The 25273-nt window shown below is 43.9% G+C and overlaps 1 protein-coding gene across 3 annotated transcripts in view; it reads right to left on the bottom strand.

Moving 5' to 3' along the window:
* USP34 (ubiquitin specific peptidase 34) overlaps positions 1 to 25273 on the bottom strand; it is a 78994-nt gene that overhangs the window by 35877 nt on the left and 17844 nt on the right. For 2 of the 3 annotated variants that reach the window (XM_078596285.1, XM_078596286.1), the window contains exons 9-37: positions 24727 to 24788; positions 23877 to 23958; positions 23063 to 23155; positions 22253 to 22378; positions 20840 to 20969; positions 20373 to 20518; positions 19096 to 19928; positions 17732 to 17991; positions 16634 to 16749; positions 15603 to 15730; positions 14846 to 14935; positions 13899 to 13994; positions 13375 to 13457; positions 12896 to 13050; positions 11240 to 11353; positions 10378 to 10477; positions 9840 to 9999; positions 9171 to 9297; positions 7578 to 7740; positions 7241 to 7341; positions 6226 to 6588; positions 5370 to 5480; positions 5104 to 5226; positions 4833 to 4916; positions 4606 to 4692; positions 3762 to 3965; positions 3209 to 3291; positions 2994 to 3034; positions 2332 to 2456 (exon numbers count right to left, since the gene is read on the bottom strand). In XM_078596285.1, the coding sequence (XP_078452411.1) occupies positions 2332 to 2456; positions 2994 to 3034; positions 3209 to 3291; positions 3762 to 3965; positions 4606 to 4692; positions 4833 to 4916; positions 5104 to 5226; positions 5370 to 5480; positions 6226 to 6588; positions 7241 to 7341; positions 7578 to 7740; positions 9171 to 9297; positions 9840 to 9999; positions 10378 to 10477; positions 11240 to 11353; positions 12896 to 13050; positions 13375 to 13457; positions 13899 to 13994; positions 14846 to 14935; positions 15603 to 15730; positions 16634 to 16749; positions 17732 to 17991; positions 19096 to 19928; positions 20373 to 20518; positions 20840 to 20969; positions 22253 to 22378; positions 23063 to 23155; positions 23877 to 23958; positions 24727 to 24788 (4386 nt within the window). The remainder of the gene's footprint in view (positions 1 to 2331; positions 2457 to 2993; positions 3035 to 3208; positions 3292 to 3761; positions 3966 to 4605; positions 4693 to 4832; positions 4917 to 5103; positions 5227 to 5369; positions 5481 to 6225; positions 6589 to 7240; positions 7342 to 7577; positions 7741 to 9170; positions 9298 to 9839; positions 10000 to 10377; positions 10478 to 11239; positions 11354 to 12895; positions 13051 to 13374; positions 13458 to 13898; positions 13995 to 14845; positions 14936 to 15602; positions 15731 to 16633; positions 16750 to 17731; positions 17992 to 19095; positions 19929 to 20372; positions 20519 to 20839; positions 20970 to 22252; positions 22379 to 23062; positions 23156 to 23876; positions 23959 to 24726; positions 24789 to 25273) is intronic. The other variant, XM_078596288.1, reaches the window with a different exon arrangement.

Below are 25273 nucleotides of genomic sequence, written 5' to 3'. Positions count from 1 at the left end.
GTCCGTCACAGCCGGTGACTCTCGGTTTCCCGGAGTTCTAACGGAGCCTATTGAATGCCCTGCCCGTGTAGGCTTGGCTTTGGATTTGTCCGACGATGTGGTTGGCAACCAGTTTTTAACAGTGCGGAATAAATGCCATTAACGTGATAAGCCGCGTTTGCTGTTCAAAGTTATATGCCAAAGATACATAACTCAAGTAGCATCTGAGTGCTTTCCTTTTCTTATGCAGTGTTTATTTAAATTTGTGCCACACTTGGTTACACATCCATGACCAGTCGGAGTAAAACAAATATTAAGCGAATTGCTTTAAGTGACAACAAAATAAGTAAATGCATGTTCGTTCATTGGCGGTCCTTTAAAGATGTGAATGAGCAGCGTGAGTGCGCAGTTGCAAAAATCGAAATGTACCAAACTGGGCCCAAGGCATTATCTGCCTCATTAGGCAAAATCAGATGGGAAGGCTCAGCAAGCAACCCGGCTTGTGAAACGCTCTTAATGATCACGTTATTAAGACATAAACAGTGTACCTACCACACACCAGTGGGCATTCCAGCGAATACAAATTAAAAAGAATGGGCTCAATGTATGAGATAACTAAAAAACGATTGCACAAGCAAAGCAGTTATGATGGAAACAAACAACACCTCCCAATGCTTCAAATTTCAGGCCACAAATGTACAGACAAATGCAGATTGAAAAAATCATCTCAATCAGACGGCCTAGTAACTTGGTTATTGGCAAAGGGTGTTCTGGACTAAGGCACAGAACAGAATAAATATACCTCAAAGAAACAAACCAATGTCACATGCACTAAACGATATTCCCAATAAATATGCAGCAACGCATACATTAAAGCTATTGTGGTAACTTGCAGAGCACTAATCCATGTTTTACAGGGGTTATTTACCTTTGAGCCCCCCAACTCCACGCATAATTCCATTTCCCTTTGCTAGACATCCTATTCGTTACGCATTCAAAAGCCAATTAACAAGCGCAGACTATCACACACACCCCTGCAAGCACAGCTATCCCCAACCTCGTCTTTTGGATGGCAGCCACTGGGGAAGAAAGATTAAAACCGTGCCCAGCACCGCAAACGTCTACCATCTGTGCTACAATTACAACCTGCCGTATCAGGCCCCTGCCATCTGTTACTCCCAGCTGCTGTGCGGTTCGCCTGCAGTACACGTGCTGATGAATGGAGCTTGTTTACCGCGTCACGACGCTCGTCAATGGGCAACAAGCTACTTAGGATTCTGTATGCTTAATGAGCACTCCAGTTTTCAATCAGACACACACAGAAATTGAAGTGCATTACTTACAAGGGTGTACCATACCTACAGAAAATAACATAAACATTATTGCTGTATTGTTTAACCTTTTACCGTGGAACAGCATTGTAAATAAAATGTAAACTGAAGGGAAAGGTGCAAGAGGTTAGCCGAATATGCCCACAGCGCAACCAAACCCCCCAGATGCTTGATTATTAAATGTACACCACAAGAAATATTTCGTGGCAGTCTCTGAATTGGTGGACTTAAAAAAACACATGGCGTGGACGCGCAAATGTGCGTCAGTTAATGGCGACACACGTCTTGCTTGGCAGAGACGTAGGGAGAATGTGTCTCCATGCAGACATCGACGCATTCAACAGACAGTCCGCGCTGTTAAAGCCGAGTGTTTCATGCCGTCATTGTTCGTGGATAAAATTTCACTACACGATGTATAGAGGCGCACATTCGATTTGTTTTGTTTACAATACTTTGGCAACGTATAATGCCAACACAGATGTTCGCTTTCAAATTCACTTTGTTTTTTATTGTGACATTATAAGTCAGTGCGCGGGGGACGGAACTTTGTCAGCAAGGTCGGTGTGGTTGGAACTCAGCACAGAGGGGTCTCTTCCACCATCTCCCCTTACCTAACCAGTGCTTGTTTATAGTTCTTGGAAGTTCGACTGCTCCCCTCTCCATGTAAAATTTGTTTGTCACTCACAAAAAGAGACAGTTTTAATGTGCTCTCACTGTTAAATAGAAAAATGGAATGCCAAAAACGAATATCTTCCATTTCCAAGTACTGCAAATGAATGCATTCTTAATTTATAGATTAGTCCTCACACAAGACGCGAGAAAATGTCAAGTAAATGTAACAATATCTCCTGCAATCCTTTGCCGCAAGTGAGTCTCACATGTCTCACGTGCTGATGGGCAGATAAGGTGACCAATGACAAAATCGCACATGTACTTAATCATAATATAAGAGAGGGGGGGTGTGTAAAAAAATAATGTAAAAATAGCCGCGACAGCTGTCGCTGTCGTTAACGAAACGAACCTCTGGCGCTAGCAGCGTGAGCTTGCAGAGCCAGTCCTGCAGCGTGCCGTTCTCCGCCAGGCTCTCCTTAACGGCGGGACAGCCGCTCGACCAGCTGACCAGCAGCCACATGGCGTAGTGAGTCACTGCAGACGGCACAGGCACGAAATCACCACGCTTCCATCACAGCCACTGTATAAACACCGTGGGTGAACAACCGATGTGTGCGTTTCACTGGCCGAATTACCCCCAACCTTCTTCTTGTGTGAACTATGTTTTGTTTCCAGAAGTTTACAAATGTACATCCTCTATTCTCGAGCTTACACGACTGGATTAAATGTATCTCCATTTTCGTACGAGGGCAATATTAATGCAAGTTGACTGCGCAGACGGACAGGCAGCTGCTACAAGCTCTGCAACCAATTCAAGAGCGCTCTTGGCCTCTAAACATTTGCTCAATAACAGCAATGTGTGCAACAAGGGTTTCAACACCATCAACAGATGTGGCACATGCAGAACATGTGCGAAATTTGGGGTATTTCATTATAATTTGACATGACGGCTACATGTGTATTAATATTTACAAAGCACCGACAGTTAAGAGTATAATAATTATCTAACGACAGTTTAAAATCACTTGGCAGGCAACGAGACAAGTTTCCATTTTAATCTTGAATAATCACCTTCATGCCTGGACTTGTAATCAGACTGTGCCTTCAGCATCCTGGAAGGAAATCATACAAATATCGCAGAGCCCATAAGTCATCTTCAACATTAATAAATTTATATCTGATGTACAATGTGCGGTATGTACACGTTACATGATTAAATGAACAATGATTGTAGTGTGTGCCTGCGATGAGTGCAGGCACAGCCAAACTATATAATAACCGGTTACCTTTGAGGCAGATTGTCATATGTATACGCCACAGTCATGAGGTGCTTCAGGAGGTCGGTTCCATTCACGAGGTTTAGGAAGGTCTAACACCAACGCAGAGACATAACCCAGCAGTTGTTAAGCATCGTTCTCTGTTGACTCGTGCTGCATTTCTTTAGGCCATACAAGTGAAATAAAATTTCAAAATATTTGAATTTGTTTTATTCGTTATCGACAGCAACATCGACACAATGCATTACGGCCAAAGAACACAATGTTAAATCCAACAACACGTACATTTTGCCTAAATATAAAGCAAGCTGTCAATAATAGCAAGCCATTCATATTTAAAATCCAATAATAATACTACATTCTCCACCAACCTGCACTCACCAGCAATTAATAAACAAAAAGCTGTACAATAATATTACACTACTATTACATTACTGCCACATACACCTTTGATTTCACCACTCCACAATTGTGATCACATGCTACATGACCCACGGCCCTCAATCCCTCCGACATGAAAAAACTATGAAGCCCGTGCACTGGAGGAAGGAAGCTGGCACACCTCGGTGAGCCGCGGGATAACGTGGGTGCCCTTGCCGTGCTCGCCCGAGCTCTTGCGGGGTTTCCCGGCCCAGGCACGCTTGCGTGGTGCCTCCGAGGCGGGTGACCAGGCGAACACATCCACGTATGCCACGTCAAAGTCCACCGGCTCCACGGCGAACTGGCACACCAGCTTCAGCAGGCATGCCAGGCAGTCCAGTTGCCACTGCATTCACCCCACCAAGTGCCGGTCGGCCAAGCACAGTTCAAGAAAGGAAGACGGATTAAATAAACATGTTAGGAAAAAATAAAGCACGTGGATGGATTATGTGATTGCCATCCAACATGCTTTGGTTTGGAAAGCATTCAACGAGCAGGGTGGAAGCCCGCAATGCGTAGTGTCAAAACAAAATGCGCTGCCTGTGTATTTGCAAATAGTCCATGTGCTGTGATTTGGTCTCTCCAAGTTTTGGGCAACTATTTGATCGATTTGGCTGGTTTTCATTATGGCAAGTCCCTAATAGCAATACAATAGTTATGCAAAAATGTAATTCATATTGGATCATCTTTACGAGAGTTATCCATCCATCTGTAATGGCTGGATGGATGGCCAGAGCTAATGCTTTCAAACTTAGTTTGAAAGCAGTAATAACACCTGTCAGAGATATCCTCCATTGTACTTTAATTGCCAAATTTCCCATAATGCAGTGATAGGAATGCATGGTGACCACGCTGTTGCACACGTGCGAGTAACTGAGAAATATGTATGTGTAAGTGAGATGGTCGGGAGTGCCACTAGCATGGTAGAGATGACAATCAGTGGATGGCTTTGCAAGAAAGGAGCGAGGGGACGGGACGGTGCTCACCACACTCCACGGCTCGGCTTCCTTGGGCTCCAGTGTCCCAGAGAGCAACATTTCCAACAGGAGTTCAAGCCCACCCGATGCTATGAACTGTTCGGACAGAAATAAAGTAACTCACTTAAATCGGAACCCAAAAGGATGCAGTATACACCAGATACAGATTCAACATCTAGAATTCTACTACGGGTATTTTGTTTACAATATATATGAGCAGTGGCAATGAGAGGCACCTTGCTGGTCCAGCTGCTCTTGCTGTTCTCCATGTGGCTGTCGGTGGAGTCGTCAGAGTCAGGGTACAGGTCACTGTAACTGCCCTAGAATACACAACGTAGGTACACAAAGGTTCAACAACATGTTGCCTATCAACCCCTAAAATCCAGTACATTATCGTCAATCACACTATAGCGTACACTGCCAAATAGTTGTGCGTAATTTAACATTCATCATGAATACAAAGACAATCGTATAAGTACAGTATTGCACTGTGAGCTCTAGGCTGACCGAAGAAACTGTTCGTATTCGACGGCTCGGCTTGCTAAGGGCCTCGATGATCTCCAGGGCATAGAGCAGCTTGTGGGGGCTCCTCAATCGCAGCAGGTCCTTCCACCGCACATCCGCGCTGGCCTGCACACACAGGCGACAGACGGAATGACAGCACAATGTCACTGTGCACATTGGGGGTAGCAGCGCCACTGTTTAAACAAGAACTCGCAGTTCGTTTCGCGCCAGCTCAAGAATACTGAATCATTCTGCGCGCGTGTGAGTACCTCCTCGTTGGAAATGTTCTGGAACGCCTGCAGCATGCTGGGACAGGTAGGAAGCAGCATGAGCAGCTCCCACACTCGGCGTGACAGGTGCTCCGCATGGAGCTTCAAGTCCTGCACAAATAAGGCCCGTGTTGTGACCGTCGCACTTATGTTTGGGAAATAGCAAGGGATTTACCAAGTAAATGAACATTAGGCATGTAAACATTCACCCCTAAGCGATTCAATGGATTCTCAATTATTCAAGATTTCGATTTTATTCTAGAATAAATTATTTTTCATCTTGTTTTATACTGTCTAATTTGTATTGTTTGTTTAGACTCACTTGGACTGTTCTGTTTACTCCATTAGCCAAAATGTAAAATTAGGATGCGCATAAAATCAATCATTATCACATGTACGATTCAATACTTTTGTCTGGAGCATACGAATCAATTTCAATGTATCGTGAAATACCTAATCAGCATTAACAAGAAGAACAAAGAGACCTGCAGAATCATGTGAAACCAGAGTACAATCAATCTTGATTTGAAGCTTTCGTGACTGCAGGAATCCATACTCTTTGGTTCTTTCGGTAAAGTCACGTAGGTAGAAAAATAACAATAGATCACGACGTTTCGATCGCCACACAAGCGACCGTCTCCCACCTGAAGACGGTTCTAATAATAGATCACGACAAAACGTCGTGATCTATTATTATTTTTCTACCTACGTGACTTTACCGAAAGAACCAAAGAGTACAGAGTACAATCTTAAGAGAGGTACAAGTAACAAATGTGTAAATAGTGTATATATATTAATAATTTGCACAACGACATCAATTAACAGTATATTCACAAAGCACGTGAGTGGTACACACTTGGGCTTCCTGAGCGCTCTGCTCGCCGCTGGTTGGGTGGAAGGACATGGCGAGCTTGTTGGCGCATGCCTCTCCGTTTGACTGTCGCAACAAAGCCTCCACAGAGGCCACGACTGATGCCGTTGAACACGATGACGAATCGCCACTGCTGCCACCACCAACGCAGACTTCCTGATCTGCCGCAGAGGGTCGCAGAGACGCCAGCATCTCGAGCAGATCAAAGAGGGCAGTGAGCGGCTGTTCCTGCAGCAGGAGGATCATAGGAATGTTCTCCTTCTGAGGAGGCGGCAGGCACGAGGCGGGCAGCTGCAAGCCGTCGCCCTTCCTCTCCCGCCGAGGTGCTCCCAGGGACACAAACACCATCTGTGGTGAAGAGACACGAGGCTAAGAGGCCTTGACAAGGCAAGAAGGTGATCGCACGGTAACTCGGAGAAGATTTACAACCAACCACATGCCCCGAGACAACATATGGGACACATGTAACCACATAGGTTTCAGTTACCTTCAGCCAGGATATATATACACACACACAATTCTTAAATAAATAAAAATACCGATCTATATTTCAAGAGACAATTAGCTATAAACATCTGAAATGAGGTAGCTAATGCGATAATGCATATGAAGCCGCATTAGCAAGTAATGTACATATTGACTCAATCTAGGAAGGAAATAGATGAGTGGGTTTTACTGAGCGCCTTAAACATTCACCACACAATCTTCCTTTTCTGGTAAATCGCCTGATGAAGCGGGTTTATAATCACCAGTGAAACATCGTTCTCAAAATTGTAAATGTTGTGGGTTTACTCTTGAAAACACAGGTGCGCTGAAGTAGTAATTAATTGGCACGTTTTGTTTACGTGACAAACCTTACTATTTTCCTGTGTCGGGTGGTCGTGGCTTAATTACACATTTATATTTACACATTCTAACCCAAAATAAATCCCTTTATGATGGATGATATTGGTCGCAATAGCCGGTGTTAAACTGACGATCTTCCTGTTCGCCACTGCACCTGCATGTCCTTGAAGCCAAGGACGTGGAGTGTTTTTTCATCATAGTCTGTCGTGAGCTCGTGTCCAGATGAGATCATTCGCACAGGTCCCATCAGTCCGCCTGCACACCAAGTTAGAGAAAGTGGTTTAAATAACAGTCAAACGTGTCTCTCATTGTACATGTCTCTCATACGTATTACATTTTCTTAAATGCTCTGAGCAGGCATATGCTAATGTTCCACACACAGAACACAATAACACAACACATCTTTCCCAGTGATGCCAACCAACATGTGGCTTGTGTGCAAGAGTTTTCAATTGCCGGAGCACTTGCTGGAGGTGGTGTGCGTGACTTGCCGAGCTGAGCCTCACCGTGGTAGTCGCCGTGGCGTCCCGAAGAGCCAAACTCCTGCACCTGCGCCTGCTGGCTCATCTGCTCCTTGAGCAGGCTCTCGTACCAATGCGTTACCTCGGCACGCAGGTCCGCCACTTGGTCCGTCGGGAACATCTCGATGGTCATCTGTGAAGAGGGCGAGTGGCCAGGTGGCTCAGTGATACGGTGATCGCCAAGGGGAAACGAGTAAACCACCCTTGCTTCACTGGCGAAAGTGGAGCCAGCAGACAAAGCTAGAGTTAGGTCTCACAGAAAGGATTAACGGATTTAATTGCAGATAGAACACTGCCAGTAGAAGCACAATAACAGGCCCCCTCTGAAGGAAGTCAGCTGCACAAGGCGGATTAGTTGCCAGAACTTTATTGTTTCGTGTACGAAGACACTCGGCTAGAATAGCGTAAAAGAGGAAAATAAAAATTTCATTCCCTTTGATACCGAAAGCTCTATTGCTTCAAAGTTGTTTTGCACAGATGCTGTTTGCCATCGACCACGCATACACAAACATAATCCAATGAGTCCGTGAGATAAAAATATACATTCACAAGAATCAAGACTCCAGTGGCTTCATCATTGTTAAGGTTACGGTCTACGATTGCTACACATCATGTTAAATAAGTAACTTCAAAGCAAACGTTGTTTTAAAATTATTTACAGGTCACAAAAAATCAAGGTTTGACAAATTAAACTAAAATAAAAACATACAAATATTCAAAAAAGAAATGGAAAAACATCCCAGGGGGGGGGATACAAAGGATTTCAAGTAAAATTAATGGATTACTATGACTATTATAAGCCTATAACTCTTGGCTTAAAGCTTTCATGACTGCAGGAATTCATATTCTTTGGATCTTTCGGTAAAGTCACGTTAAATAGGTTAAAATCAATACAAATAAAATACACAAAAAACTACGATTTTAAAGATTAATGTGAATAATTTATGTCATGAACAAAGTTGCAATGTTAGGCTCGAGATAAACGATAAAAAAAAGTCAGGGAGAAGTTTGCTCAAGCAAATTAAGATATTTGTTTGAGGATACAAGTGGAAACATAGCATAGAATGTATACCTAGGGCAAAACTTGGAAGGTGAACGACGAAAAAATATATAAAATAAAGTAAATGAGAATATGATGGAGTGCTTCAGGAAAACAAAACCCTATCATGAAAAGCAATATACCATTATAAACATGGACATCGATATAACAATATAACTTAAGCTGAAAAGTGCACAAATAGCTTGGAATAACTCTGATAGTCAAAGAAAGGAACATACGGATGATAAATTAAAATATTAAGAGACATCATAATGACTCTTAAGGAAAATAAGTGGGCTTTGTCCAGGCGAGACCGAAGAGAGTGACCACTGTGGAAATTGATTGCTTGCAACATCACGGAACCGTGAGGTCTGGCAACGAGTTGAGGAGGTCTTCCTTTACCAGTGCAAAGGATGACCAATAATGATGATGAATATTATAAAAGTATAGCAATATCTTGGGGTGGGGGGCAGAAAAGAAGAAAACTCCCAAACCATTCAAAACCCGTTGCAAATTCTTCTTACCTTGTCGGGCAGGCCGGCTGGCTGACACACAATGCGGATGGGCATGGACTGCTTGTCGCTCAGTGCTTTCTGATGGCTGCTGATGCCGTGTCCCTCTATTTGCCACTGCCGCAAGTGGTACGCAAACCTGTTGTGTTGGGGGTTCAGCGGGTGAGGAGGAGACGACACAGACATGGCTACAACCACCTAGCACAGAAACCACCGAGGCGTCCTCTCGCCCAGCACGAACACAGGATGGTACTTAACGACTACACGCATGCTCTGCCAAAGCTAAGGCCTGCATCTGACACCAGCTGTAGACACATAATTAACCATGGCTGAAATCCAACTGTGTTAATTCAGCCTTTGCAGGCTGCTGCGTATTTTTTTTCTGAATTACTGTCTGTATTATTAAAATGAGTGCTAGTCAGTTTATTCAACAAGATTGAGATAAGCACACACTTTATTTAGAATTCCAAATTTACGTGCTCTGTTGTTCAGCTGAGTATGTGAAGCCTGTAATGGATTAATATACATTTGAATGTGTACTTCTAGAACAAAACAATATCTGCATCTGTTCAATAAACGAAACAATCCCAATTAATGTCATTGGAGTGGGTGGCAGTATTTCAAGCCATTCTGCATTTACTTAGTGTACCTACTATGCCACACACAGCAGGCAGAGCTTACCTCCGCTTGAAGGCTTCCAAGTGGGTCTTGAGTAGCAAGAGGCCTCGCTCGATGACCATGAGGCTGGAACGGGGGTCCAGGGCCAGGCTGTTGGAGGCCTCCGTGAGGCTCTCCATGCAGCGGTTGATGAACTCTTGCTCCCGCTCCAGACCACTCTTTCCTAAAGAAACATACAAGTGTCGCACAAGCACCAACAACAGCACGTTACAACCTGGCCATGGAAACACAAGAGGAGCCATGGGTGCCACACCAATAATTAGCTGTGACGAATGAGCTATCAGAAGAAATACAAGTTGCTCTTTCTGGGCGTTTTCATGAGTTTTTTTTAACGAGTTGCAGTACTGAAATAACGATTTCATGTCCAACAGGCCAGTGTGCAGTATCGATACAATGTAGCTTTCGACGTCTGCTGGCCAATATTCTTAATGCATCCTCTCACCAGCTCAGCCGAAACAAATCAATGACAAAAACAAACGAGTTCTCAGTGTGATTAGAAATCACGTGGGGGACATTGAAGTGGCAGGGGCTGCTGCTTTACCATTGATGTAGTAGGAGTTGATATACTGCACGGCTGCACGGCTCACATCCACCTTCTGCGCTCGCAGTGCGATCCCCCAAAGTTGGTCCATCCCACACGGCTGTGACAAACGGCAGAATGGTGTTAAAATTGAATATCCCACGTAAGCATTTATGCAGGCCCAGCAACGGCAAACAATACAAATTATCTCTATAATTTATGCATTCACTTTCATTTCAACACTAGTACATGACTATTTGGATTTAACATGCACACGAGAGATTATTACATTTCAATACTACATGGACACAGTATGGGAAATGATGGTTTAAAAAAACTCAAGAGACATTGTAAATACTTTTTTCCAAGGACATGTTATATATTGTGCTCTGTAACAAGCTAGTAGATACCAAAACCATAAGCACATGTACCCTTGTAAAAGCAGCATGAGTAACTCTTGTCCCAACACAGCACAGGAAACAAGACTGGTTATATTTCTCCCATATAACTAACTCACATACATCAATAACACAAATGCCAATTCTTTACCAGGAAATGTTCAACAAGTCTTAAAGATATATTTTTTAGAACGATCCTATAATGAAATGTTTGGCCAATTACAGTAACAAGTTTGGGATATGGGAGGAAACTAAGGTATTAAAAGCAAACAAGCCCACATACACAAGCGGGTCACACTCAGCATTACCATCTCCTGGCCTCCCCTCACAGCTACAGGCCTATGCCACCTGGCAAGATGGCATTACCGTAGTGTTTTTGGTCCCATAGCTTGAACAGGTTCAGCGGGAGTATGCTCATAATTATGAGTTGTTCTTTGATCAATCAGTTAACACCATCCCCACTGTAAACAAACCAAGGGAGGCACCTCGGTGGAGGAGGAGCCGTCGTAGGCGCTGCTCGCGAGACGCGCCAGGTTGCAAAGTTGCTGGAAGAGGTTGAGCCCCGTCATGCTGATCGTCTCCGGCTTCAGCTGCGGCATCTGGGATAGGGAGCAGAACACACATGAAAGATTTTCAGTCAGTCCTGTGATGACATATACAGATCGCGGAGACCCATCACTTCCCGTGCACCTTGCTTCAACGTTGTTCACAAATGCATTGTAGCTAAACACATAGGCTTTCGTGACCAAAATATCCATGAAAGGTGTATATGGGTTACATCGTGTAAACATGAATGTGTCGTTAAACCCGCCACTACTCGACAACCAATTAGTAAAGTTTGTGACCTAAACAAAACGTGGCAATTAATTTTGAGCATTCAATAATAGGTACTGTATATTCTCTGCATACTATTATATCAACATCATGTAAGTATGTTGATTAACCGTGAATAACCTAACCAATAATAGGTATTGCATTTTCTCAGATTAACATAATCCATTATAACTTATATGATTATAATTAGCCCCCTCTGGTCTTTGTACCTGATAGGCCCACAGTGATGACATCACCTTTATTCACCTATTTAAAACAGAAACAGGAGGATGTCTTCACAATTCTGGCTATCACTTGATGAAGCTGGTTGTAAATCACCAGTGAAACGTCATACTCGAATTGTAAACGTTGTGGGTTTACTCTCCAACACACCGGTTTTCTGAAGTAGTAACTATTTGGCACATTTTCAATGTGCCAATCAATATGATATTGTATTTATAATGATATTGGTCACGAAAGCCTACGTGTAAAATTGGCACATTTGTTTAACATGACAAACCTTACGAATTGGCTGTGTCGGGCGGTGGCTGGTTAAACGACACAATTATATGTACGCGATCTAACCCAAAAAAACGTAAATGTTTATTATGGGCAATGTAGCGAAGTCGTAATGAAAACAATAAAAATGCACAGCCTTTTTCAATTCATTGCTGGATGATGCCTTCCCCATGCTCGTCACAAAAGGGTTTAGTTATTTGACCATAATTCACCACGATGGTCTGTGCGGGTTGGTTAAGACGGGGGGGGGGGGGAATCCATGACTGGTTCAGATAACTCATCATTTATCTTAATTATGGTAGGTAATCGAATTCAGGTAGCCAGGTTCATAAAACAGTGTGATAACCACTGCACTACCACTTCCCCTGTAATGTAGCTTATCGTAATGTTATCTACATGTCAATTGTGCGAGAAGCATCTTTCGATGTGATATGTGCATTTGGAATTCAGAGGGCAGTGCACGTTATAGAATGGCCACTGGAAGATGGCATCACAGAAATACTTATTTTTGATGGCCCATTATCAAGATTATGTGGTGGCACCTTTTTACTTTGTCAGGTCTTGAAACAAATGAAAATCAAACCAAATTTTTTTTATTTGCCATATTTACTTTAAACCAATTATAATTTATTATTTCCGATACCTTGAAATTACCACAATGGTACCTTTAAGCAGCTGTTGATCAAAAGCAAAAACATCTCTGCCACATTTTTCCCCCACGCATGTCAGACGCATATAGAGACCCATACAAAATCCCAACCGAGGGCACACGCAGGCCAGCGGAGCCCAGTTGACACCGGGCCACCCACCTTCTCCAGGAAGATGTGCTTGTAGGTCTCGATGCCCATGGCGTGCTGATCCTTGCTGCGCACCTGGTTCAGGAACCAGTGGAGGGCGTCATCTGAGCACTCGAGGTCAGTAACCAGGCAGTTCCACAGGATGTCCACTTGCTCCAGACTCAGCCCTGCACACACATGCACGCACTACTAGATGTGCTTGCGCAAGAGCCACTTGCTACGCTTCACATTTGCACACGCTAATTCCGTATAGATGGTTCATGGATACATTAAGAATGAGTGTAAATACTGTAGTGCTGTCAAACAGAAGATTTATTCTATTCAAGGTAAATTTTCAACCTTAAATATTGTTTGCATCCAAGTGTCCAAATATGACATGTCACTTAATTTTATCTCCAACGTTACATTGCTAGCAATCAGCTGCACATCTCTTTGAAAGGTCAGGTTTTATTTACGAAGATAAGACTGAAGATATCTCGAGAATAACTTACTGAAGTTGTCTGGAGATCCCAGTGTGGAGAAGACACAAGTGAGAAACTGCAACCGAACTTGAACCTCGGTGCCGTGGCTATATCTGCAGTGAAGGACAGATGGTTAATGCGCATTAGTGACAAAATCCTACTGTTAACACAGGTAAGATCTTATAGGCAGAAAATATTCCTGGATGGAATGGTGGCGTAATGGTTAGCATGCTGTGCTATGAACCCGGTGAACCCGATTCCTGGCGACAGCTGCTGACATTGGTGGCAAGTGACATCTGAACCAGTCCTGGATCCCGCACTTTAACAAAAGTCAAACAGCTCCCATGATCAACAGGGTGTGGGGAGGTCTTCATCCAGCAATGGACTGATAAAGGGCTGTAAAAAGTGGCTTAAGCTCTCTCTGCCAAAGAGACATAACTCATTATTCTTAAGTCCACAGCAATGAACTGAACAACATGATTTTCATCCACAAATAATCACACAGAGAAAATGCATATTGACACACAAACGATAAAGAGTTTTTGAGGTCGTACAGAGTGTGGTGGTGCCTGTCCTCCTGCACGGCTTGAATGTACTCCATCACGTTGTCAAAAAAGAGCTTCATCATGTGCAGCTCCTTCTCAGCCCACCTGACCGGCAAACAAACCACAGCATTAAGTGCCAGAGCAGTTTATGATTAAATACGCACAAAAGCAATGATCCTACACAGCAGATTCAATCTGGCTGGACAAGTTCATGGAACTTCAGTTGGTCATGAGCGTCACTTTATTCTAAATCAAACTCAGCCCTTCAGATTTGAGAACCAATTGAGCAATCAAGCCAGCAACCGGCAATGAGCAAATGTGGCTACAAGTAGACCGTGAGCAACAGCTAAGTCAGGCAGAAGGCCAAAGGAAAACACATTAGTATTCTTGAGCACACATGGGCACAACTTCAAGAGTTAAAAAAATTGGAATGAGAAAAAAGATATTTGTTCCAGCTGGCTCATCTCTATAAATTCAAATTCTCCTTTGTATTCTTTTAATGGCCCACAAGGAAGAAACTGTATTAAATTAATTATAAATTCAACACAAAAATTGTCTGGGGATAGTTTATACCTTTTAGTGAAATAGACTCTGCCAGAGTGGCAAGGCTCTTGTGAATAAACAGACTGCATGCAATCATCGTCTCCATGTATCTTATAAGCTGCACTACCATGAGATTTAATTATATACACATTGTATACACATTTTTACCGCACCTCCTATTATCACGGTTGGCTACGTATGTGCGAAAGAAGTTCAACATACATACATACAATCATACATAACGTATTATCAGAATCAGAATCTTTATTTAAACAAGAATAATCCAATGAGATATGAAGCTCTTTATCACAGATGTCCAGTCAGGGCGGGTCAGCAAGTTAGCGCACACGTAAAACACAACAGTCCTTTAAAAACAGATAAAGAAGATCGAAGACAAATTAAAGTGAACGTACATTGTGATCCAATGGGTGTCGTAGCTGCTACCGTACTGCTGGAACGTTCCAAACAGCTTGGGCAGGAGACGCAGCGACACGACCACAGACCTGCAGAGGACGGACACACGCACTCACGATGAGCAAGCGCGGCAGTGTCGACCGTTGCCCGTGGGCTTGGAGAGATCGTCAGACGAGTTACAGTCAGGGGACAACAAGTTCCACGCGGATACATTTCATCACGAAGCTGGAACAACAAAGGGCTGGGCAACCTAACTGAAAACAAATAAATCACCACAGCGTGACTGCGCGCATGATCAGATTACATTTCCTCAGAATACATAAGATGGATTTAAAGTTTAGGGTTTTCTGGCGAAGGCCGTGGATTTAGGCTCTTTTGCTAATCATCGGGGAGCAGATTGGACCTGCAATACAAAGGTAGCCATTTCAATTCGATCTAATGATGCCGCAGTTGAAAAAACTATTCAGGTTTCTTAAACCCCGCTGCATCTGTCCAGCCAGCAGTATCAATGGGTACACCACAGTTAGTCAATCGGCAGTTTTTAAGTGGTGGGTTAAAGTGTGGGCAGTTCCACCTATTCAAAGATGTTTGCCCAGCATGGAATCGTAGGCCTAATACCCTCCCAGAGAGGCTACCATATCCCCTCTAGTGGAGGCTCTTCTGCCAGCAGTGGCATACGACAGCTATTTCAGGGCTACACACCTTTACAACCTAACAATGTAATGTTTGGAAGGTGAGAATTCTGGCATTGGTCACCTGTTGTTGGCAAGGTTCTCCAGGCAGCCCTCGATGAACTTCATGCGAATCTGCCGGTCAGTGAACCAGCACACAAGCGAGCACAAGAGCTTCTCTGCCTCTGCGATGAGCCCTTCTGCCAGATGAACCTGTAATGAAGAAGCAGTCACTTTACACAAAGGCCATTAAGAATAACATAGGGGATGAGAGAGAAGATTAAATCAATAACAGATTTATGGCATTTAATGAAGATACATTGGGCATGCTTGACATAAAAATGTGTAAAAGCATTTATTGAATGAACTATAGGAAAACTGTACACCTAAGTAATTAGAATGGAAACAAATAGATTTGTGGAGATCATTATATGATGAAAAGGAAATCAAGACAAATTATGAAAAATTCAATCGGCAAATAATGAAGTTAAATAAGAAGTGAAGACTTCGGGAAGGAAGCATACATTATGAGATACAAGGAGCAACAGCGAGGAAGCGAGGTGTATAATGGATCTGAGCACGGAATCTGGTACCACTGGGAGTTCCAGGGTTCAAATTCGTGCAACCACCCGTGCACAAGTTGGGTTCTCAAGTGTACCGAGCAGATGGTTCTCACACAGGGTTACCAATGACTGCATTAAAGAAACCCCATCATGAAACGTTTACTTGTGTATTAAATTGTGACAATGTGGTCATATTTTGGCAATTACAATTTTTTAAGTCTTGACTGCCATGTGACAACTATCTCGTAATCAGGACACATGGGAAAGTGAAACCTTTGTGCGGCTATTAAGTCCCACACCTCGAATTAGCATGGTTGGCTGAATCCGGTGCGAAAGAAGTTCAACATAGATACATACGCTTGATGGGATCACAGCAAGTGTCCTACGATATCCATAACATGTGGTGACATTGCACTGCTCACGCAGAGTGCTCAGAATTTACATTTCTTCACCTCATGACGTGACTCATGGTACAACTGGAGTATTGTTTGTAAAAGTGAAAAAAGGCACATTTTCAAAAGGGACGGGACCGAAGTTCGTGATATGAGCTTACAGCGTTTTCGTCCTGCACCAGGTCCCACAGCAGGGTGCTGCCCGTGCGGCACACGTTGTCGAGGTTGATGTCGGCCACCGTGCCACCGCCACCCTGGTGTTTGTGCATGGCCCCGGCTGTACGGCACCGACACAACACGGACCGGACCGCGACACAATTCAGCCCTAGTTTACAAAAGCCTGCATATTTGTACCTGTACAGCCGTTTTGATCATTTACTGCTGGGTTACGGCTCCCCCATGCAGAGTGGCTCGTGGGGGAATTTGTGCCAGGAAGCATAGACGGCGGAAGCAAAAAAAAGGTACAGAGCAACAATGGATTTTGCTGCACTGCCTTCGACTGCACGTCACTTAGCCTCACAGGCCTAAGACATCCTGTTTGTGCATGGTGGTCACTCATCCACGCACTATTCGGGCTCAAACATGCTTAGCTTCTGAGATTTGACATATTTTAGGTGACTTGCTCATAGGTCATGTACAAATTAAGAAAACACAAACCTTTGGGATTCGATGCCACACCACCATAAATAAACACAATATTACATTTATGAAGGGTAAAATGTTAGCATAGCATTAAAACAATACAAAGGTTGTCTAATGCCTACCAACAAGTTGAGTGTCAAGACATTATTTCCCCAGATGCATGGGTAACAGGAAGACTTCTGAGGCTATGTGTACATGCTGGTGGCAGTGCTGGTTATCAACTGGCTGCATACAGTAATGGGCAGCCTCATCCAACAATCCCCGATCTCCTCCCCCAACATTCCTCTTCCCCAGCGATTGCCAGAATTCAGGGCCATCATACAATTAAAAAAATCTATGAATTTCTTGTCTAATTTTTACAATCTCGTTTGTATTGTTTTTTCGTTTTTCCAAGTTAAAATTGCATATTATTTTCAAATGAAGACCAATTGGCCAAAGTATCCAGATTTTACTTTCTTCTTAATGACGGCATGACAGTAACTCGATAACTCATTCGCACATGCACGCAATTCAATGCATGCATCATGAGCCAGAGAAGTGATTTTCACAGACGACTCGATACACTGTCACACGGCCAACGAGCAGAGGAGGGCGTAAGCTCCGCATGATGCTCTCACCCTGTGGCATGTGACCCCTGTAGAGCGACGCGAGGTTGGGTAGACGCGGGGGCTGTAAGTGTGATGTGAGCTCAACGTGCGAGTTGATGCGAGCCAGTTCTTCCTCCTCCTCTTCCTCCTCCTCTTCTTCCTCTTCCTCCTCGCATCCCGAGCCAGACTCCTCCCCATCGAAGTCGGCCATGTTCTTCTCCGACTTGGCGCTCACCTGCGAGCTACTGCAGCTCACGTCGTCTGCGCTGAGCATGTCCTCGTCCAGTGGTCTGCAGCACGGGCAGAGAGATTCACAATCTCCTTGTGTTTAACCCACTTGGCTCGTCCTACTTATCTCACCCAATCTCACATTTGTGTTTAAAAAGGATTTAAATATTTGCATTTATATGGTACTTAAGTGACTGCATCTCAAAGACCTTTACATCGCATCTCATCCATTTTAAAGCCCTGCGGAAAACCGGATGAGTAAACCGCAGTGGCAACCATCCCTATGCGGTACAAGGTGTGCGCAGCACCTTCCAGCAAATGGGTATGTGTAGAGCCCCTTACTCTATCCACTGCTGGATGGGGTCCTCCCCACGCAATGCGGATCATAGGGAAGCAAAGTCATTGAAGCATTCGAGTACAGAATAACAACATATTTTATGAATTGCTATCTACTGCCCACCATGGAGCCTCCCAGCCCTATGGACAACCTGCTCGTGCATGATAAGTTACCCATCCAAGCACTTAGCAACCCTGCAGAGCTGATGAGGTCGGGATAACATTAGTGTTTACCGACATAATAGTACGATTATTAACTACAAGCAAGTATACTAAAGAACAGTTACAATGAACAATGCATATGTTAATTATTGGCCCACATATTAGAATAAAATCAGATTGAATAAATTTGTAACGGTTAATATCTAGCTTAAATCAGATTGGTTGTTCCTGTGAAGTAATTCCACCTATTTAAGAAGACCGGTTAAGTGACACAGATTTCCTGGATCTTGTCATTATGATGCATGATGTAGTTTCAAATGAAAAGTCGAATAAAATGTTGCTGAATTTGGTTGTGAGAATTATTTACTAACCGATAAGTTAAAACAATAATATTTTGCACGTTAAACACTTGTACACGAGACAATGTAATTTGTTTGGCTATGTCGGGTAGAGGACCTTAACGAGACAATTTTGGCCAGATCATTCATTATATGGCATGACCAAAAAGCAATCATAAATCATATTGGCTGTGAAAACCTATACACTGAAAATATCATGAGCTGTTAAAAAAAAGTTTAAAGGAAAACTTTTTTATAAACTCAACAATGGTGCAAATGCAAAATGTTGGTTATCTTTGGCTCAAAGATTGATAATAATGTGCCACTTACCCGTCGTCATGGTGGTGGTGGTGATGGTGATGGTGGTGATGATGCCTCTGCTGTGCGATAAATCCCCGGCAGTCGAAGATCTCTGCGTTCATCCCCTCTCCCAGCAGCCCGGCTGCCGTCCCCGCGTGGGCGCCTCCGCACGATACTTGCGGTTCACACCCAACTTCCGCACCCGCCACTGCCTGCACAACCCCGGTGCCCCCCGCTGCTGCCGCCGCCGCTACCACTGCCGCGGCCACCGCCGCAACAGTGGGAACCGTTGTCTCGCGATCGTCCGTCAGCGACCTCGGCCTCCTCTCCGCAGGCTCTGGGCCAAACCCGGCACCAACGTTCACTGTCTTCATGCCCAGCTCTGAGGGGCACTGCCCCAGCTTCTCAACATCCGACTGGCTCTGTCGTTCCATTGGCCCCTGCGAGGAGAGAGCCTCTGAGTGGCAGTGAGGCATCCTATCCACTTGGCAAGGCTGGCTGAGCCGGTCTGCTGAGCACTGTCCCAGCCGCTCGCGGAGATCGTGAAGTGCCGACGCTGTCTCAGTCTTATTGCCGCGGCCCTGTAGGAGCACGGAGCTAGCAGCGTCTCCTCCTTTGGCTTGGCGAGCTGCAGCTGCTGCTGCCGCCGCCGCCCTCCTTCCAGCTTCCTCCCCGTCCTCCGTGTTGTCGTCCATGGGCGTGCGACTGCCCAGCGAGCAGCTGCTGGGGCCTTCGCTACCACTACTGCTGCTGCTGCTGTTAGCGTCGGCGTCGCCTGGGCTCGAGTCCTCGCTCCGGCCACTGCTGCTGCCCCCGTCCTCACGGCTGTTCGCCGTCTCGTCTGAACTGCCCTGCACGGACTCCTGTAGCACATGTCGGTATTCAGCATGCAATTCATGTTTTGGCACAGCACTACTGTTAAATTCATAGGCCCAAGGGTGAACCTTCAATGGAGTTTAATAAATTTAAGCACAATATTAAAAAAAAATTCAGCAACTGCACTCATCTACAAAAACGCAAAGCTGAATACGGATACACTGAGGACATGAACATTGCCCAGTATTCAAGCAATCTCAAACGTTACCCAAAAGACACATATGCGGTATGATGAAACAGAGGTGTAGCTATCTGTTTAGTCAATGCTCGTAGACAACTAATCTGCAGAAAATCTGCTGTGAAAACCACACAGACAAAGAGAAATTAAAGAGTTGCTACTGAATAGTCCACGATGGGCCGTACTGCAGAAACTCAGGAAAGAGGTTAATTCAAGCACTGTAATATAGAGGCAGTGGGAGTGCAATGAGCACCTCAGAGTCCGACAGCTGGGGCTGCTGCTGTGGCTGTGGCTGCCGCTTGGGCCGGTGCACAGAGGGCTCCTCCTCCATCTCCACGTCACTGCCCCCACTTGGCTGTGTGTCGCTGTTGTCGCTGCTCTCTGGGCTGCCCACTCCCGCTGCTCATTGTGACACGCGAACGCACACGCACAGATTGTTACTGTCGACACTCACCTGATATGCAACCACAGTAGATGGCTGTCAGTGCTCCAAATTAAGGCAGAATTTGTCAGCACCACGCAAAATTAAAACGAGCCTTTTTTGGAAAGCTTAATAGATGTAATGTATAAAGCTGAATGGAAATATATACATTAGAGGATACAGCTTTTCTGATGTTTGTCCAATTCATTGTATAAGGGTAGCGATACATATTTTTGTCACCGTGTGCACAAAGTGTTCAAGGCAAGGTGGTCATTTTCATTTCTGCAGCATTTGTTTACCTTTCTTAGCACCGAGGGGTAGGCTAGTGTTCAGTAGCGATGCAAAGGAACTCTGCTTGGAGAGCTGAGATTTGGCTGCAAGAGCATTGTTCCAGAGGGCTTTTATCAGCATTGATGCCAAATACAGCGTCTGGAGAGTGAGGGAGAGAAACACAAGTTTTCGCACTGTTTATGAAATATGAATTACCATTAAATATGCAAAAAGGCAGTTATAGCCTCTTGAATTATCAGGCTAACCTGTCATTGCAAGGATGATTGTCGTGGGGAGAACCATTAAGACAACATATTTTGTGCTCAGTGAGAAAAGACAGCTGAGAAAAGGAATAAAAAGGGAAATCTGCTTTTAAGAAACCAAAAAGAGCAAAAATGTGGACAAAACAGAAACATTAAATCAGAGCTGGCTGATATAAGCTGGCACATCAGCACATCTGCAGTGCATTTGTGCAGATTGAGTTCTGCAACCAACATGACAATGGGACAGAAAGGTTTAGACAACTGTCCAAGTCAAACAGTAACAGTTGCCACTAATGAAGCAGTCATTCTGTCATGTAAACATCCACCCCAAGTACGTGTCAAAACACACATGTATGTTACCACCAGAAAACCATGCCCTCTGTGTCTGGGGCCTCATGAAGTTGGAGATGCCAAAGACACCACAGCTCCAAACATCTGTGATTACTAGGTATGTAATGGTTAAACTAAACTTTTTTTTTTATTTTACAAGGAAAGACCAACTGGGCTATATAGCTCTTTTTAACAAGCGACCCGGCCACAAATGATAGCTCAACAACGTGCCTTATCATGTGAAAATGTATAGCAGCCAAATACTCTAAACTCATATTTCTAAATGTAGAGGGAAAACCCGGAGGACCCAGAGAAAAATCCAAGCGACCACAGGGAGAACATGCAAACTCCAAATATACAGGCGTCAAGAGTCGGGATCGAACCCACGACCTCCTGTATACCAGGCAAGAGAGTTAATCTCGCAACTGTGGCACACTAATGATTACTATCATTATGCTTGCATACCCAGGAAAATCTCGTAACCTTTTCAGAAGGGTCGTGCACATTTTCAGGAGAGGGCGATAATTGCCATGTATATTCCAACTGAGTAATTTGCAGAACATGTTCAAAATTTTTCAAATTTGGAACCATGATGCCAGCACACAATGCGAATATCACTGGACCTTTAACGTCCACTTCGGTCGATACACCCCTAGTAATAAAAAGGGTGGCAGGTGGATTCCAACCGTGAACATCTGCTAATAATGCATAAATTCCTCCATTTAAAAAAAACATAGCAGAACCAGGAGGGATGGTGTCGCATTTGGGAAAGGCTTCATCCAGCCGTGGATACATCATGGCGAGCGACTGGTGATGATGATTGGAAGAGGTCTCCAATCACGGGCCCACCTGCTCAGTGTGCGCGCTGGGGTGCAGGGCCGACACGAGCCCGAGCAGGTGACGGAGGGGCACAGGGTCCAGGTGCTTGATGAGCGACGGGAACAAGTCGTGGATGTAGCGACTGCAGTGCTTGAGCTGCATGCGGGAGAAAACCCCACGTACAGACAAACACGCAAACACTCACATGCTTGCATGTACTCAGAACATTAATAATCTTAAACAGTTTCCAGTGCCAATCCATTAATAAACATTCTGATTATGATTAATGGCAGAGAATAAAACACTCATTGGAGTAATTTCATGGACAATATAAGTTCTTTATTTATTGTTTTCTGAATTGCAACTACGACTTAATGTTTCATACTCAAGTAAGTTGTTTCTGTATTGCTTGGTATTCCAACCATGTGTTGTGTAGTGAAGATGCACGCGAAGACAAAACTTCATGTAGGGGCTTACGCCAGTTTATGTAATGTCATCCATTACTCCTCTACACATGTATGACGTTTTTTGACCCTTTAATCAAATGAATGGCTTTTTGAGGCTTTTTGAGGCAGATTTTCAAAAAAAGATACTTTAGTCTCAATTAGTTCTCAACCGATTTGAAGTAAAGGACTGGTGATTATGATGAAGACATATTTAAAAGATGTGTCTAGAATAAAAACTGATCTTCAACTGTCCACTTTTTCATCAGCTACTTTATGCAATGTTTAAGCCAATAGCCTTCAGACAAATGACTAACAAGAAGTGAAGCAGGTCCTTGCGAACTTTAATTATACCACACACACACATTACCATTCAACGCCGACCGGTATGAATTACCTGAGCGGCCATCCATATACAGTCTATGTGCGGTGTGTTCAGCCTGCCCTCGGCCGCCAGGAAATTGAGGATGACCTGGCACTGTTTCAGGATCTGGGGAGAGACAAGGCGTTGTGTTTGCAGACGGCCGGACTTGGCTCTCAGCCACTGGGTGTTCCCAGCCGAACGGCGCGTCAGGGTTCCTGATCGCAGCGTTTAAAGGGCGGCCAAGCGGCACACTTGAGCTCTCCAGCTGAGCCATCTGTCGCCTTCATTAACTCTGAATTCAAAATCTGCCAGCATTGTTAACGCTCCTTGCCCCTGTTTCAGACAGAAAATCAAACTTGCCAAAAGAAATAAGCTTTATCTTGGTGGTTTTTTGTTTAACGAAAGACATGGTGCCACTGCACTTAGTGATCGGTAACTGGACCAGGTTCAGGGGTAAGTTTGTAACCATTGAAAGGTTATCGTTTCATAATTGCAATTGAGTGGCACTGTTGACGAGCTTATACGAAGAGATCTGTTACTGCAAAGAGATAAAGCAGGTATTTTTTTAAATAAAATATTTTTAAGTTCATTTTCACAGCATGTTTAAAAATAGAAACTCTACAATGAACAAAAACCAATAAAGAGGCTAAAATAATACTGCAACATTTAAAAAAAATTGTGTAAAATTACCCAATAAATTACATGTCGGCATATCTAAATGTGTATCTCATACATCTTACATGGTCCTTATTTTAATTCCAAATATCTACCATCAGAAATAAAGAAAAGTTAATTATCTCCGAATGAGAATGATTATGTGTTGAATTATCAATAATTGTATTCTCACCTCAATGTGCAAATTTGGTCCAAAGATATGCTCAACAATGTTGTGGTTAGTTAACCAGTCAGCCAGTTCCTTTGCAATGGTTCTGTAGGACATGACAATTATTGCAGGCTTTCATTTTAACCACATGATAAAGCAGAACTTTAAGTTGGGGGTACTTTGCCAAAGATAATTCAGTACTTTTACCACATACCAAGGATAAATGATAAGATGAAAATTTTACAAAGGCATTTTTAAGTGGCATAACATTCAGCAAAAGAAATTTTAAATGACAACATGTTACTTGGAAATATAACTTAAATGTTTAAGTTATTTTAAACAAGGTTTAAACAAAAAACATCTCAGCAATTCCTTGCACGGGTTACAGGGATCACATATCCATAACCCATCCACTACATACACAATTGTAGGTTTAAAAATAATGGGTTTTCAAACAAATATGAATAACGCAGACACTAAATATATAGGTATGGCCCAGTCAGGCATAATGCACTCACACAAAGTCAAATAACCCTCGTATAGCATGAACAGACTGTTGGGGCAAGTGCTGATAGCAAGCACCTATTAGGGCCAGCACGGCACATGAGGGGGAAGGTGGTCAAGCACCATACCCGACCGCCTTTGTCTCCCTCGTGGTGATGTTTACACACCACACCAGGTACTCATTTGAGGCAGAGTCGACCTCGAGGAGGCCATTGACTGGTTGAGATAATTGTCACTGGTGTTAACAATTAACGGGAATCAAACTCAGGTCCCTGGGTTCATACCACAGTGCGCTAACCGCTGAACTACTGCTGCACTACTGCTCCCCCCACAGCCAGAGACCCTTACACAAGGCCACAGATAGACTTACGTTTCAGCATCGGAGACGAGGGACTCGTTGTTACAAACTTCATTGAATGTGTGCAATTGGTTCTGTGGAGGGGAAAATAAGCATGAGCATCACACGTCTGTAATAATATAAGAACATTAATCTGTCCATACTGTTTGTTACAGTATTTTAAGTTTCACGGTTGTGCCAAGCGCAGCACATGTAACCAAGGGGCAAGAAAATTACTGCCCTAGGATTGCTGCAGTTACATTTAATCGCTCTCTGTAGCACAGCCACCCATCTCATCTCACCATATGAATTAGCCCTAAGATCACTTACAGAGAATGAGGTCAAAGGCTGGTCCAGTAATATCGAACAAGGCCAACGAGCACATCATACAGTTGATGGTGCTGTGATAATGTAATGTGCCCTAACTCCAGTGACCCAGAATCGATTACTGGCTGTGATGTACAACAATAGCAATTAAAATCCAAAACAGGCGATGGTCTTCCACAGGTCGACCAATCATACAAATGGAAACCTGGAATTATGTGGGTACACTTGAGAAACTGGCAGCCAAGCATACATG

Source organism: Lampetra planeri, chromosome 7 (assembly GCF_965212315.1).
Source record: "Lampetra planeri chromosome 7, kcLamPlan1.2.h2, whole genome shotgun sequence".
NCBI classification, from domain to species: domain Eukaryota; kingdom Metazoa; phylum Chordata; class Hyperoartia; order Petromyzontiformes; family Petromyzontidae; genus Lampetra; species Lampetra planeri.
This window is presented reverse-complemented; position numbering and strand designations above follow the sequence as displayed.